A 16,069-nucleotide genomic window follows, 5' to 3' on the forward strand; every position below is an offset into this window, starting at 1 on the left:
CTATTTAACTTATAACAATGCATCTATATTTACACTTTTTCATTTCTATTTTACATAATTGCTTTTTCTTAATTACCTTTTCTCTTTTGGTAGTAACCTTACCCATATGAATCTGAGTATGAGTATGTAAATGGTCAATGAATTCCTTGTTTATGAAAACAGCTATACAACTAACTTTGCCTGAAAGAGTTAAGCTGTAAAATTTAATTTCCCCATTCATGTCATGTGTTAAATTTTTTAAATATTACATATTTAATTCTTCACCAAGACGACAGTAGGTTAAGGGAATTAAATTCGCACTAAATTGGACTGGCTTCTCTGCTATGTAACCTGGCTGACGAGCGTTTCTCGTTTTTGAGGAAAGGAGTTTGAAATTGCTAAACACTAGTAGTTGTCGTTATAACGCAACTTTACTTATTTCACCCTTTGTTCCAAATATTTCTGGTAGCTCAAAACCTGAAGAAGCATCTTAGTCCTGTTCCCCGGAGGACCACAACGATGCACGGCCACTTTTGAATCAGGGTGGGCTCTTTAATAGCGAATGACTGTGTTGTGTTCTAGGGAAATACTAGCATGGCTACCTCAGGAATTACAGATTGCAGAAGCTAAAGACAATACCTTTAAGATAATCCCCCGTGCGACGTTATTCATGGCAATAAAAATAGAAAATGGGGAAATAATTTGAAAGATATCGCCACAAGGGGGCGCAAAATCCTTCCGAGGAAAATGGAACTCTCACTTCTGACCACGACCAATGAAACCAATGAGACCAATGAACTGTTTATTAGTATGTCAATTTTAAAAAAAGGAGGAACTGTGTGCACTATCTTTGTATGTGACTTTGTTCACTGTCTTTGCTGTAATTGTGTATGATACTCTTCCTCAATAAAAATAACATTTTAAAACAAAACAAATAAAATGACATTTTTGCTCTCTTTCAACGACAATGACAGAGGTTAATATGATGTGTGCTTCTCTTTAGTAATGACCCTTATACAATTGTAAAGAGTGATATTTGTGTGCACTTCTTTCCTTGTTCGTTTAGGAGCTGGGCGGGTGTATGGTTTGTTCATGGGTGGGTTAATGAATGCCAGGCCTCGTGGTATATAGCTGTCGTAGTGGCCTATAAACATTGATCCGCCACTTAGAGTACACTTAATCTACGCTCGGTTCATTGTGTGTGTTGGGAGACTGAAATAGAACTGAAATGATCCACATCAAATCATCCAACATAATCCGCCCACAGATGACAACAGCTTCGTCTAAACAACGTCAGACACACTTCACCTACAGCTACCTGTCAGGTGAGCAACCTGCGAGCACGTCCCCTTTAAGACGTGTCACGTGAGCGCGCCCCGTTAGTACACGCACAGGTAGACGAGCACGGCGAGGCGTGTCACGTGAGCGCGCCCCGTTAGTACACACGCACAGGTGTGTCCACAGCGAGGCGCGTCCGCGCTCACAAGGAGGTTTGCATAGGTGTGAACGAGCATGCGAGAAGCACGCGCACTTTGCGTTTTAGACTGATTACACAGGGAGGGAGGGAGAGAGAGAGAGAGAGAGAGAGAGAGAGATTAAGCGTACACAACTGTTGTCTTAATCCTCTGAGCGGATAGATTTAGAGGAAAAACGACTAGCTTTTAGCAGAACAGCCATATTTTATGGACCGTTCGTGGAATAACTGGACGTCCAGCAGTAAGACGCGAGTGTGAGGAGGAAGGAGAACGGGTCTAAACTTTCTGCGTCGAGATCCGTTTCGCAGCTGCTGGCCCTAAACTTCGCCGAGAGACCCACGTCTCCGTCTTTAATTGATTTAAATCTATTTTTAATAGGTCGTAGGTTGTGAAAGTGACCGCAACAGCGATGAAGGACCGATTGGAGCAATTGAAGGCGGTGAGTGGGGTGGTTAGATTACGTAGAGATATTTTACTTTTCCACTCACAATGGACGTTTTATGAGTCTTTATATCGACCGTAATTAGTGTTCGTGAATAGTTACACTATATTGGGTTAGTTGTGTAATGTTGTAGTAGTATTATACTATATATAGTAGTATATCCCATTCAAATAACTTTAAAAAGCCTGTCACTTGCTTGAAAAACAGAAGCCATTATCTCACAAGTCCGGTGTCAAAGTTGAATAAATTTGGTATAAATCTATAATAACTAACCGTTATACCCAAAAGTAAGTATCTAAAATGATGGCAAATGTGTCAGGCAGCCGGGTTTATACAAGAAGATCTAAAATACAGAGTTTTTTTTCTCCGTATGTTATGCTTGATGGGTAGAGTCAGTGAAAAAATGGCCTAGATAACTGAACGAGCAACCAGATGATGTGGTCAGCTGACGGAGGAGGAGGGGGGGGGGGAGACACACAATATGTTAGAGGAAGGCGCATAGGTTGTGATGATTTAATGACGGCATGGATGTATAACGCTTGGAGATACAACTCCGGTCAGAACATACTCACAGAAACACACACACCGGTTGAGAGAAAGACAGAAATCGTAGAAGGCGAAGCAGGATTTGTTGCTGTGGTGACGGTTCTCTGTCAGTCAAACATTTCCCTTATTGCCTTTGTTACCTTGAGTCTCCTGGCAAAAATCCATGACTGAAAAGTTAGTGTTTGTGTTGGTGTGGGTGTGTGTCTGTATATGTGTGTGGATGTATGTATGTATATGTTTGAATTATTATGGATTTCTATGTATTGGTCTCTGTTTTTATATTTGTATATGTACCCCATCATTCTAACTTGCTAATGTGGCTGTGCTATTTGTATTAATGTTTGTGGGTACACACACACACACACATACATACACACACACACACTTTAAAAGCATATTTACTTTTAAGTAAACTCTTCAAACAAATATGCTTTATCTCTTTATCTAAGTAAACTTAACCTTATCGTGTTTCTCCCTGATACAAACAATGCAACTCGCACAACACATTCTTATTTTTAATAACTCATGCATAAACCTCACTATTATACACACCATTGTATACCTTTTGTTGTTTTTGTTACATGCGAGGAAAAGACTTGTGCAAAGCTACAGCAGAATCTCTCTCTCTCTCTCTCTCTCTCTCTCTCTCTCTCCCCCCTGCTTGTCTCACATACATTCTTAGACACCTCAGGAAGTCTTGTGTAGTCTTATCTCTCTGCCTCAGCTTTTCCACTGTGTGAGCCTGTGTGTCTATTTGACCTTCACACAAGCTTATTTGCCTATTCTGTTCCCAGTTTTCTGACACTGTTCAGCAAAAGAAACCATGGTCTTCCTTTTGTTGAATAGTTTTTTTCATATTCTAATCTTTTCCTGAGGTTGTAAGGCTCGATATGGAGATAGTTTACTACTTACTAGTAGTGCTACTTACTAGAGATTAAGATAATGTATTTATCATTTTCTGTAATTTTAGTTCTCATTGGCTTGTAGACCTAACCTAACAATTGACTTGCAGCATTCAGTCAGATCATATTAGTAGAGTGTGTGTGTGTGGATGTCTGTGAGTGTGTGTGGATGTCTGTGAGTGTGTGTGGATGTCTGTGAGTGTGTGTGGATGTCTGTGAGTGTGTGTGGATGTCTGTGAGTGTGTGTGGATGTCTGTGAGTGTGTGTGGATGTCTGTGAGTGTGTGTGTGCGCGCGTGGATGTCTGTGTGTGTGTGTGTGCGCGTGGATGTCTGTGTGTGTGTGTGTGCGCGTGGATGTCTGTGTGTGTGTGTGTGCGCGTGGATGTCTGTGTGTGTGCGCGCGTGGATGTCTGTGTGTGTGCGCGCGTGGATGTCTGTGTGTGTGCGCGCGTGGATGTCTGTGTGTGTGCGCGCGTGGATGTCTGTGTGTGTGCGCGCGTGGATGTCTGTGTGTGTGTGTGTGCGCGCGTGTGTGTGTGTGTGTGTGTGTGTGTGTGCGCGCGCGTGGATGTGTGTGTGTGTGTGTGTGCGCGCGCGTGGATGTGTGTGTGTGTGTGTGTGCGCATGGATGTCTGTGTGTGTGTGTGTGTGTGTGTGTGTGTGTGTGTGTCTGTGTGTGTGTGTTTAAACTGTTGCAGTGTGCTTGAAGGAGTCAAATGTGGTCCTGGAACCACCAAATTGATGACATGATAAAAAATGACACAAGCCACAAAGTGCTGCAACTTAGTGTTTCTCTTGGACTTCGTACTCCACCACTTGTGATTTGCAGTTTATGTGGTAAAAATAAGTGCTCACCACTGAGTTTCTTGTATGTCTCTAAGCCCATTTAGTTGACATGTACTAAATAACCCAAGTTCCAAATATGAACGGTAATGTGATTTAATGAACAGTGTTTTGATTTAATCATGCGAGTTGAGGAAGTCTGAAAAAGTCCAGGAAGGTCATATTACCAGTTTCCAGCATGTATTGTTCATGTAAAAGGTTCGGTCAAACAAGGGGTGACGTGACGCTGAGAGAGGCATCATGATGAAGGCATCATAATGATGGAATCATGATGAAGACATCCTCCACCTTCCTTCTGGAAGAACCAATCTACAGAGCTCAGTTTAATCCCTAGTTGTATACACCTAATCCAGTTAATCAAGGTCTTTGGAGGCATGAATGCTAGAGCCAGTTTGGTTGGGTGAGTGCAACAAAAGGCTTTAGGAGGGCAGCTTACCAGTGTCATAGCATCACCCTTCGACAGAATAACACAAAATGGGAAACAAACAAACAATAAACCCTCATTTGGGGATTTTAGCGACTCGGGGGGGTGTTGGAGAATGTTGGTGCCTTCAGTTAACCTTCCTTAGACAGCTGTACCATTCAAGAGTTTGTCATGAGCAGGAAATGCTGTATCATGTCGCTAGTGAATGCTGCATATGCATTTATTACATGTGAATAATAATCACAATAAGTTAGGCATGTATATCTAAATGCAACGTCTTAAACCTTCTTTATTCCTCTTGTTTATTTTGTTAGACATGTGACCATGATGATCAAGATGTCGAGATTGCTGTGGATAATGCTGCGTTCATGGACGAGTTCTTCGGCCAGGTAACACACTGTTGTCTGCTTGAAAGCAGTGTATTTTGAATGTAAAAATCCTTTCTATACACTAAAATATGTTTTTTCTTTTCATGCCTTGATTTTAAAAGCAAAATCCCCACTCTCTGTGGCATGGTGCCTGAAAGAAAGATTACACTGTGCGCGCACATACACACACACACACACACACACACACACACACACACACACACACACACACCTGGACACAGGTCATTCCGATGCATCTTGTGCTGGAGGCTATTTTGTTGAGATTAACGGGAATAAATGTATCTCTTCATTTCAGATTGAGGATATCAGAAGCAGCATCGATAAGATTGACGCAAATGTTGCTGAAGTGAAGAAACTTTACTCAGTTATTCTGTCTGCACCAACATCTGATCAGAGTAAGACGCACAAAGATCTGGAGATACACTCCATACACGTACACAAGTGATAGGAGCTAAAAGCCAGTTTGCTATCTAAAAATGTCAGCTCATCACAAAATGTTCACTATGTTTGATCTCTGGAGTATGTTCATTTGGGCGATATCTGTAACTACATCGGACACTGCGTTCGGTTTACGTCCTGTTCAGAGCTGTACCATTCCAGTTTGTGTCAACGGCTACGTGTGTTTATTTAAACAAATAACAAAATAAAAGTCACCTGTGTGTAACTTTTGTTAAAAACATCAAAGCACGAGAAAGATTCAGAAGAAAGTGGGTAATGAGCCGGCAGCTTATTTGCTTAGGCCAGCCTAACCTTTAGCTGTCACGCGAGGAAGGAGTCTACCCTGCTCACCCTCAGCTGGCCTGCCCTTCCAGTATTGACTGTCAACATCCACCTGCTATCAGATCCGCCGCCCTAGAGTACAGCACTGTAAAGAAGAGAAATTTGATCGCTGCACTGAAATAAGAGTACAGCAGTCTAAACTGTCCCTTTAAACCCTGAAAGTTACTGGTAAAGATGGACGATCTGAGGGAAAATATGAAAACGGATCAAAGATCCTGATGTCAGCTATTGAAAGATTGATCGAGGAGTTGTAACGGCCAATCGTGAAACGTTTCTACAGGTGCCAGCTGGTTGGTTTTTTTGCATATGCATTTAGGCAGCAAATAGGAAGCTGGTCTTGGGTGCGGAGGGCGGGGTTTAACTGTGAACACCGTTTACAGCACGATTATGTGCGACAGCGGCTGTCCCTCAGACTGCCTTTCTCTATGTGCATTAATCTGAGTAATACATGTGGAAAATGCCATGGTGTACCTGCTTAGTGGAACCTTAATAACCTTAATGTAACATAAATGTAGTCAAATAGCCGAGTCAATTTTTGTATATTGTATCTTTTTAGTAATTACATGTCCTAAATTGTATTTAACAATTACACTTAAAATTCTTTTAAAAATGAAATGAAATGAAAATGAAATGTGCCATATTTTGTCAATTGTGATTTTTATACCCCAATCGAAATTTGTCCTCCGCTTTTAACCCATCTGTGCAGTCAGAACACACACACACACACACTAGTGATTACTAGGTGGCTGTGGATCACACGTACCCAGAGCGGTGGGCAGCCCTAGCCCGGTGCCCAGTTGGGGTTAGGTGCCTTGCTCAAGGGCACCTCAGTCATGGCCTGTCTGGGAATCAAACCCACGACCCTCTGGTCACAAGACAAGTTCCCTAACTGCCAGGCCATGACTGCCCTTAAAAGTCATGACTTTTAATAAATGGCAGTGATAAATAAATTTTTTTCCAAATGAAAAAAATTAGGTTAATAGTGAATATTAATTAGTATGGTTGTCATAACTTGTTTTCATAACAATTTTTTAATAAAACAGGTTTTATGTGCTAAGGAAAAGTGATGGCTGAGATGGCCAAGATGGCCATTTCGGTATTCAACATTGCAGTGAAGTTTGTTGACTTTTTTTGTTTGTTTGTTTAAAGATAACTACATTATATTATGCCCTAAACTACATCAGCAAGTGTGTGTGGAGCCTTAGCCAAGAGTGTCTTGAAGCTAGTGTGCTTTGTGTCTTGGTTCATTAAGCCCACAGCACTGAGGCGCTTCACCCCTTTTCATTCTGTTATTGCATTTTTCAGAAACACAAGATGACCTGGAGGCTCTTACTAACAACATAAAAAAAATGGCCAAGAACGCTCGCAACAAGCTGAAGAGTACGTCTGCAATGCTTCATCTGCGTTCTGTTTTGTGTTGTGGATAACTATGTAGCGAAACGTAGGCTGAGTGTCTTTAAATATGCTTCTTTAACGTGCACGTGTGTGTTCATGTGTTCGTATGTGCAGCCATTGAGCGGAATCTTGAGGCAGACGAGGAGCAGAGAGTGTCTGCAGATATTAGGATACGCAAATCTCAGGTTTGGGGATCTATATTGTGGCATGTACACACACACACACACACACACACATTATTATTATATCCACAGAGATATAATATCATGTTTTTTCCTCCCAGCATGCCGTTCTGTCTCGGAAGTTTGTGGACGTGATGACAAAATACAATGAAGCTCAGGTGGACTTCAGAGACAAGAGCAAAGGACGCATACAGAGGCAGTTAGAGATCAGTGAGTCCATCACACACACACACACACACTCTGTCTCTCTCACACACACACTCACTCACTCACTCACTCTGTCTCTCTCTCTCTCACACACACACACACACACACACTCTGTCTCTCTCTCTCTCACACACACACACTCTGTCTGTCTCTCTCTCTCTCTCTCTCTCTCACACACACACACACACACACATGCCCATGCTTAATTTACATATGACCGTGTTTCCCAGTCGTAACCTTTTAATGTTTGTTCTGTTTGAGTTTCAAGCACCTCACTGCTGATTACCTCTGTAGTGTTGTCCGTTCTTGGTACAGCTAGACAGGATACTTCTAGATGTAATTCATTAAGTGGAACTGCTTTTCCTGTGCAATCTTTAACTGTTTCCTCCTCCCTTGCACTTGTGGTCTGAGTGTCAAACAGACATTTTTTTTCTACACCCTTTGCTGTCTTCACAACCCCCACCACCCCACCCCCCACCACCACCCCCCCCACCACCACCACTACCCCCCCCCCCCCACCACCACCCCACCCCCCACCACCACCCCCCCCCACCACCACCACTACCCCCCCCCCCCCACCACCACCCCACCCCCCACCACCACCCCCCCCCACCACCACCACTACCCCCCCCCCCCCCACCACCACCACTACCCCCACCACCACCACCCCCCACCACCCCCCCCCCCCCCCCCCCCCCCCCCCCCCCCCACCACCACCACCCCTTCAGTTTCTAAAATCAAGTTTTATGAGCACAGACCACAGCTTCAGCTCAGTGGGCACTGAAACCCTAAGAAGGGAACTCTGGGTGCATGGCCCGGGTGCATGGCCTGGGGACATTCCTGGTGTACAGGGAGGAGGTGCCAGTGTGAATGATGAGTGCACCAGGAATGCTCTAGCTAAGGGGAAGGAATTTCAGGTGTGGTGTTCCTCTCAAACCTAAGTGTGTGAGTGCAAACTGTGCCAGCAGTTAAGTGGTTTGTGAAGTGAACATAAATGGGAGGAGGGAGGAGACTGGTGTTCCCTATAGTGTCGGTCTTGAGCCTGTACATTTTTTATATATATATATATATATATATATATATATATATATATATATATATATATATATATATATATATATATATATATATATATATACACACGTAACAATGCTTACTTAAAATAAATTATTTTGAAGTGATATGTAAATATTTTTGAAGCTTCAATGTACACTGTTCACTCCACTAGTCAATACCAGACATGTATGGTATCTAAGCTGCAAGAAGAGCCCATTTTGAAATCACTGATGTCCGGTGAACGAATCATTTACATTAGGCCAAGAGAAGCTTAGCCCCGCCCACTTACATTGCCATTATCAGATTTGTTTCAGTTCTGTTTTTTGAATGGGCCTCAATACAGAGCAGCCAATCAAAGCAGTTTCTTTATCTTATATCCTTCTAAAAGGTGCAGTAACAAAAATAGCCTGTTATAAGGGATAACAAGACGTTGGAAAATGAATTATGACCCAAAAAAAAAACATATAAATGCTGTAAGTGACGAATCACTTACAAAACAATATGAAAGAAAAATGTAGGATATGGGCTCTTTAATCTTCCAGTGAAGATTTAAACTGTCTTTATTTAATATTTCAAAGTCTTAAACAGTAGCACTTGTTCCTAACACCCCCATTACTCTGTCCCTAGCTGGGAAGGTCACGAGTGATGAGGAGCTGGAGGAGATGTTGGAGGCGGGAAATACAGCAGTCTTCACTGCAGGGGTAAATGAGTGTGTGTGTGTGTGAGTGTGCGGAAGTGTTCTCTCTTTACTTGTTTCCATCTGATCATGTGTGCGTTAAGATAAAGGACCAGATCTGTCCATCATTTGATAAGGGAGCTCTTGGGTAAGATTTTTAATAAAAAAACAAAACATGGTGTTATTACAAATGACCAGATGTGTCTCACTGCAGTGTTTCTGTCTATAGCAGCTTTTCTGGAGTCACTTCAGAAAAATGTTCACATTTAATTGGGCAGACCAATGAAAATTAGTGATTTGTTATAACTTTTGAATAAAGCTGTGATGCTGTGTGTGTGTGCGTGTGTGTGTTTCAGATCATAGACTCCGGGATCTCCAGGCAGGCACTCAATGAGATCGAGTCGCGGCACAAAGACATAGTGCGTCTGGAGAGCAGCATAAAAGAACTGCACGACATGTTCGTAGACATCGCCATGCTCGTGGAGAGTCAGGTACACCCCCCCGTGTCCCCCGTCCCCCCGTGTCCCCCGTCCCCACCGCTGTGACCTCTCATCCCTTCAGTTCATCACTCAAACCATCACACAGTCATTCAGAAAATCATCCTTTTCATCCATCTGTATAAATGGACTTCATATCTATTTCTTCTCTCTGTCTTCCTGTCTTCTCCTTCTCTCTTCACTCCTTCCTTCCTTCCTGTTCTCTTCACACTTGTTCCTGGTTTGGGAACCTGCCTGTCCTTTATCCCCGCCCCCTGATGTACCTTCTTCATGCGATTGGCTGTTTGCTCCTGAACTCTGTCCCTTTGGTTGGAATTTCAGAAGACCAAAATCCCGCTGTGAGTCCCCCTGTCCAGGAGTCCTTCCTCTGACATGTCATGACCTCATCTTTTGGCCACGTTCTCTTTTTCTGTGCTTCTGTTTTGCACTGATGACATTCAGTAATTAGCATGCAAATTAGCAAACATTTGTTTATCATCAAGCAAACACAGCGCTGATCAAGTTGCCTTTATTGTTACTTGTTATATGCTGTCTAAGGAGAGCAACTGAGAGGTAAGGGGTTATATTGTAGAAAAGCAATGTAATATATTGGTCATTCTTTTTTGAGAGCAACACGTGTGTGTGTGTGTGTGTGTGTGTGTGTGTCACGTTATTAGTGTTTGACGTCAGTATGAATGATGTATGGAATGGGGTGGAATACCTTGGAAAAAATATCTTATTGGAATTATATTTCTCTATATTTCAGGGTGACATAGTTGATAATATAGAGGTGAATGTATCAAAAGCCGTGGATCATGTTGAAGTGGCTAAGGATGAAACCAAGAAAGCAATCAGGTATCAGAGCAAAGCACGGAAGGTATGGAGTACACACACACACACACACACACACACACACACACACACACACACACACAGAGTAACACTCTCCGCCTGTACTCCCTCTTCGTGTTCCTCTTTGTCCCTCCCTCGTTGGCGTGCCACATGTCAGGGTGGCATGATTGACAGGATCGAGAGCAACATGGACCAATCAGTGGGCTTTGTGGAGAGGGCAGTGGCTGACACTAAAAAAGCTGCTAAATTTCAGCAGGAGACGTGGCGTGTGAGTGGCTGAGAGACTTGACTCGCCCCTTTGTCCCGCCCTGTCCGCCCAGACCTGTCCACAAAACTTCCCTCCTCATGCCACCTCTATATATATTTCCCCTCTCTCTCTCTCTCTCACACACACACACACACACACACACACACACACACGTGCACACACACTTTCTCTCTCTCATTCTATCTCTCTTTCTATCTCTCTCATGCATGCACACACACAAACAAATACATTATTATGCCTTTTGATTGACAGCAAGTCACTAATGTGATTTTAACTATGTATCATGTAAAATGACTATTAGTTAACAAGCAATGCTGTTAAATGAGTTTGTGTTTATGTTGCTGACGTATCTCAGCATTGTCTATTCCACCACCCACTCGTTTTGTTGAGGGCAACAGAAACCTGCTAAAACCCTTCTAGGCCCGTTACCATAGAAATTCTCTACACCGCTGCATTACACAGTTCCTGCTGTAGTTCAGTGTGAGAAACATGCCCTCTGGTGGGGCAAGTGTGCAACAGCGCTTTATGTCAAAAGTGTTTTGGGATTTTTATAGGACACACTTTCTGACTTTTCTCCCTTTTGATGGTTTTTGCTAAGCTTAAAAAATGAAAATTTTAATGAAATTTTAATGAAAATTATTAATAATTAATTAATTCCATAAAAAAATAATTAAGATTTTTTTATTATTAAGTTTTTTTCCAGGTATTTCCTACTTTATTTTGGTTGAATTATGTGTGTGATGGAGTGCTATAGTGTGGGTTCAGTTGATTGAATGGTATTGGTTGAACTGCTAGATGTATGAATGTTTGTTAATACACACAAGTTGCAGTGATCAGCAGTTTTGATTTGTGATCTAAAACTAATCATTTTGTGTGTGTGTGTGTGTGTGTGTGCGTGTGCATGTATGTTTGTTTTCACAGAAAGTGGTGATTATCGTGTGTATAGTGTTGGTGATTCTTGCCATAATTGCTTTGATATTAGGTTTGTCTTTAGGACTAAAAAAGTAAAAAAGCAAAAGTCACGTATCACCTCTCTGGTGAGTAAATGTTGGAAAACCTCTGGTCTATGTCTGAGTGTGTTGATAAAGGGATTAAAGGGATGGTGTGTGTGTGTGTGTGTGTGTGTGTGTGTGTGTGTGTGTGTGTGTGTGTGTGTGTGTGTGTGTGCTGAAAAAGGGAAGTGCGTGTACGTGTTGAGAAAGGGATGTTTTGTGCGTCTGTGCGTGTACGTGTTGAGAAAGGGATGTTGTGTGTGTCCGCGTACATGTGTGTATTTGTTGAAAATGGGATGAGGTGATTACGTATGGAGGAAGGGTGTGTTCATATTTGTGGTGGCAGGTCATTTGTGAGTCATGCTTTAGGTGAAGTTGGGTTTCAGGTGGAGTTTCTAGGATTCATTCTTGGACTTTGGGGGGGAGGTCTATTCTAGTCTTGGAGCAATATTTGATATTATTGATTTGTGATATTAATCATAACATTAGGGATTAGAACTGTCAGTTGTAGGTACTAATATAAGGTGCATAATTTCTAGTGTGCTATAATAGTTCCTGTAGTTCATCTACACGAGTGGTGCTAACAGCATCAAGTACACTTACTGGAATTCTCATATGTCTCTGTGGACGTTGTTTTCCAAATGCTATAAATGTGAACTGTCACATTTATAGCTCAAATATAAAACATGGCTTCTGTCACCTGCTTGTCTGCAAGCTCACATGCCTGTAGTACATGGACGTTGATATGATTGTTGAGGATTCTTCATAAAGGCAATATTATCAGGGCTTAGTTAAGGCACTACTGGCTTTGAAGAAAAAGCTATTATAATCAAGTTAGTTATTAGAGAATATGTTACTTCTGATGATAGAAAAGTTTGATGTTAAAGTCTGATATTGCCCAAGACTAGTTTATGCCTAGTATGAACTATATTCAGTGTATAATTCTCTCCTCTTCTATGGTTCTGATGGGTTGCCTTTTGTACTTATCTGTTTATTAGACCAGTTATGTTGTTATGGATACTGACTGTGCCTTGTTCTCTGCCCCTTTCCTCCCATGTAGAAAATTATCATACTGGGTGTGGTGTGTCTTGTGGTTGTGGTCATCATAATTATCATCATCCTCACACAAACACTCTGAGACCATGTCCCTACGTGTCTCCACACACACACACCCTTTGGCTGGTCTACGTCTGGTCTACACTCTTTGGCTGTGTGTGCCCCCCGCCCCTTTTAAAGATGCTGTCCATGTGTTTTCAACCCCTGCTAAAAGTCGAGAGGTGAGACCGAAGACAAACTACTCCACTTCCCGTCTGCGAATCCGCCCCTTTCTCTCCATGTCTTGTGGACAGCAAGTCCAGTGGCTGCTTAAAGTGGAATAAAGAATTTTGCTGGGCATATCATGAAGGGAATTTGTTTTTGCAAAAATGGATCAAAACTTGCAAAAGAAGGATTTTATTCAAATATGGGGAGGAACATAAAAATGACCTCAACATTTTACATTTTTTATAGTGTATTTTTTTATAGTGCTGTAAAACCAGCCAACGCCAAAGACTTTATCCTTAAACTTTGAAATGTACAAGTGGTCTTGTACTGCTTTCTTTAATTTATTTTTCTATTTAAACAGTCCTTCCCTTCTCATTATCAAGAGACATCAAATCCCTTCAAAGACATCAAATACAAAAAAAAATGAACACCTTTCATTTCATATGTAGTTACCATTTCACATGGCTCCTCCCTGCCCTCCTGCCCCAGAATGCTCTCGGTGCCAACCTGTAAGAGGCCGATTTGAATCCACCATCCCTGTGTGACAAATACCTCCGTCCACACCACAATCATCAGTAGTCTGTCAGTGTTGTACTTTGGAGAAGGCAGAAAACAAAGTAGAACATGTGGAATGAACTTTTGAAATTGACTGTGATTAATACCCAACCCTTGGAATCTGAGTCAACACCAAAATGTATGGAATCAGACCGCTCCATTAACCAGTAATGAATCAGTTTCCATGTTTTAATTAAGACCTTATATTGCAATATGATTAGTGACCTGACGGTTTGTGTTAAACTTGTTCACAGTGTCTCAATGTTTCGGTCCTTTTAACATTGGCTAATAATTATAAAAATAATGATGTTGTTTGCCCAGTTAATAATGATTAGGTCATACTCAAGCTGGAACACCTACTAAGATAAACGATTTACATTGTTTTGAATGAAATGTTTTGTGTCTAAATCTTTAATTCTATCTGTGGACACCTAATATATAATTTCATGAATAAAATAAATTGTATTTTTAAGTACTGGAGAGTAAATAAATGAGTGAAAGAATGTGTGTAGGGCTGGGGGGGAGATGACCTCTAAACCTTTAATTCCCAATGTGCATCACCAGAAAGGTAGGAGACCTACAAAACACATGGTCTTAAAGCGAGAAGTGAAAAAAGTTTAACATTTTAACCTATTTTGAGTGACTGATTATGATAAAGGAACAATGAGCATTAGGACTGAGACTGGTGAGTGTGAGAGATACACTAGACTTTCGTTTACACAGTGAGATAATTAGACAACCTAAATAATATTAAAATGATCGATAGACCAACATACCCTGTTCCCAGTGGGATATCATAGATCTCCTATAGTAAAGTGGCCCATCCTGTCATGTAGATTTCTAAAATCTAACCTAATGTGTTTAGCCGTGATATCTTTCCATCTCTTATTCTCTCTCTCTCTCTCTCTCTCTCTCTCTCTTTCTCTTTCTCTTGCACACACACACACACACACACACTCTCCCTTCACCTAACACATTTTATGCTCCTTTGTTTTCCCTTTGCCTCATTTACAGAACACAGTGATACATTTAAATATTACTGTGGCTTAAAATCACATTTTAGAAATAGAAAATTTTAAGAAGAATATTAAAATATCACATGCTGTTTTTCCACATTGTGTTCATTGCTTTTGAATGTTTGTATCTATATCATTTCTCTTCACCAGCTCTCTCTTATTTCATGATTTTAACCTGTTTCTCTCTCTGTCTATAGAAAAAAATGATGATCATGTTGTGTTGTGTCGTTCTGGGGATAGTTGTCTTTTCCTATTTATACAGCTTCTTCTCATAAAGGTGTGTTTATAAAAAGAAGTCATGTTCTTTTGTATATTTGTATTTAACATGTTAATGTGAATGTTCCTTCATATCGGCCCATTTTTATAGGATAATTTATTCCAAAAAACATTTAATGTTTTTCTTTACTGTAATCTAGTGGTCCGTCAACTAAATGAATCAGAGTGGCCGGGGAGGGGGATGGGGGAGGGAGAAGGGGGCGGGGTGGGAGGTTGGGTAGGTAGGTAGGTGGGCGGGGCTGGATAACTGGTTCTGACTTTACACTCAGCTAATAGAATAGTTTGCAAATAGATTGCAATTTGGAAAACACAGACGGGCTTGGATTTCACTTTTTAATTTCCAGGTGGTCTTCTCAGTACCACAGCCAACGCGATGCATAGACCATGCATGCATTCTCCATGATGTGTTTAATCGTTTACCTTTCCAGGCTCCAGAAAGCCTACCAGAAGCTGAACACATTCAGCCCGTTTCATCACCCACTGTCTCTTCCTACGGGAGTTCTGCTCTGAAATATCTTCTAGTTTCTCTCAGCTGCTTCACCATCGCCCCCACATCTCCCCACATCTCCCCAGCATGCAACCTGAAGACCAGCCAACTCGGTCAGCGTATTCACAATTATGCAATCTGACAGAAGAATAGCTGACTGAAGATCCAAAGCATTAAAGAATAGTTATTATTCAAAATCGCATTCAGTTGTAGGGATTTTTTTCAGGGTGGGGGGTGGGGGGGTATTTTGAGTCAGTTATGTAAAATGCGTTCGTATGAGTACTATAAACATACAGAAGTGTTTTCTTTAGGGGCGGGTGTTTTTGGTGTGGCTCTTACTGTCTCTTTGAATGTGATGCAATAAACTACATGTTAAATGTTAAACTACTATAAAAATATTTGTTTTACATGAGAAATAATGCCATAATGTGTGTGTTGACATTATTCACAAATAATAATTTACTGTAATATAAACAACCAATGAGAGATTAATTGCATTATATTTTTATAGCTAACAATAGAGAAAACGGTGAACAGTTACGAATTCTTCCACCTAATCCCCTTCATACCCCCCCCCCCCCCCCCAC

General features: G+C 41.4%; 1 protein-coding gene across 5 annotated transcripts; it reads left to right on the forward strand.

Moving 5' to 3' along the window:
• Window positions 1-1,372: 1,372 nt before the first annotated feature.
• Window positions 1,373-14,994, forward strand: stx3b (syntaxin 3b). Of its 5 annotated transcripts, XM_077022423.1 has the most exons (11): window positions 1,373-1,893; window positions 4,927-5,001; window positions 5,297-5,396; window positions 7,087-7,161; window positions 7,291-7,361; window positions 7,460-7,568; window positions 9,249-9,322; window positions 9,654-9,788; window positions 10,540-10,650; window positions 11,815-11,930; window positions 12,946-14,178. In XM_077022423.1, exons 1-10 carry the CDS (start codon window positions 1,864-1,866, stop codon window positions 11,899-11,901), a joined length of 867 nt encoding a protein of 288 aa, XP_076878538.1. In that variant the 5' UTR covers window positions 1,373-1,863; the 3' UTR covers window positions 11,902-11,930; window positions 12,946-14,178. The 5 variants fall into 5 exon arrangements, 4 of the variants coding, with proteins under 4 accessions (XP_076878538.1, XP_076878542.1, XP_076878541.1 ...); XR_013134072.1 differs by lacking the exons at window positions 11,815-11,930; window positions 12,946-14,178 and adding an exon at window positions 10,116-10,346; XM_077022427.1 differs by lacking the exons at window positions 11,815-11,930; window positions 12,946-14,178 and adding an exon at window positions 14,917-14,994.
• The last annotated feature ends 1,075 nt before the right edge of the window (window positions 14,995-16,069 follow it).

This window comes from Brachyhypopomus gauderio, chromosome 11 (genome assembly GCF_052324685.1).
Source record: "Brachyhypopomus gauderio isolate BG-103 chromosome 11, BGAUD_0.2, whole genome shotgun sequence".
NCBI lineage: Eukaryota > Metazoa > Chordata > Actinopteri > Gymnotiformes > Hypopomidae > Brachyhypopomus > Brachyhypopomus gauderio.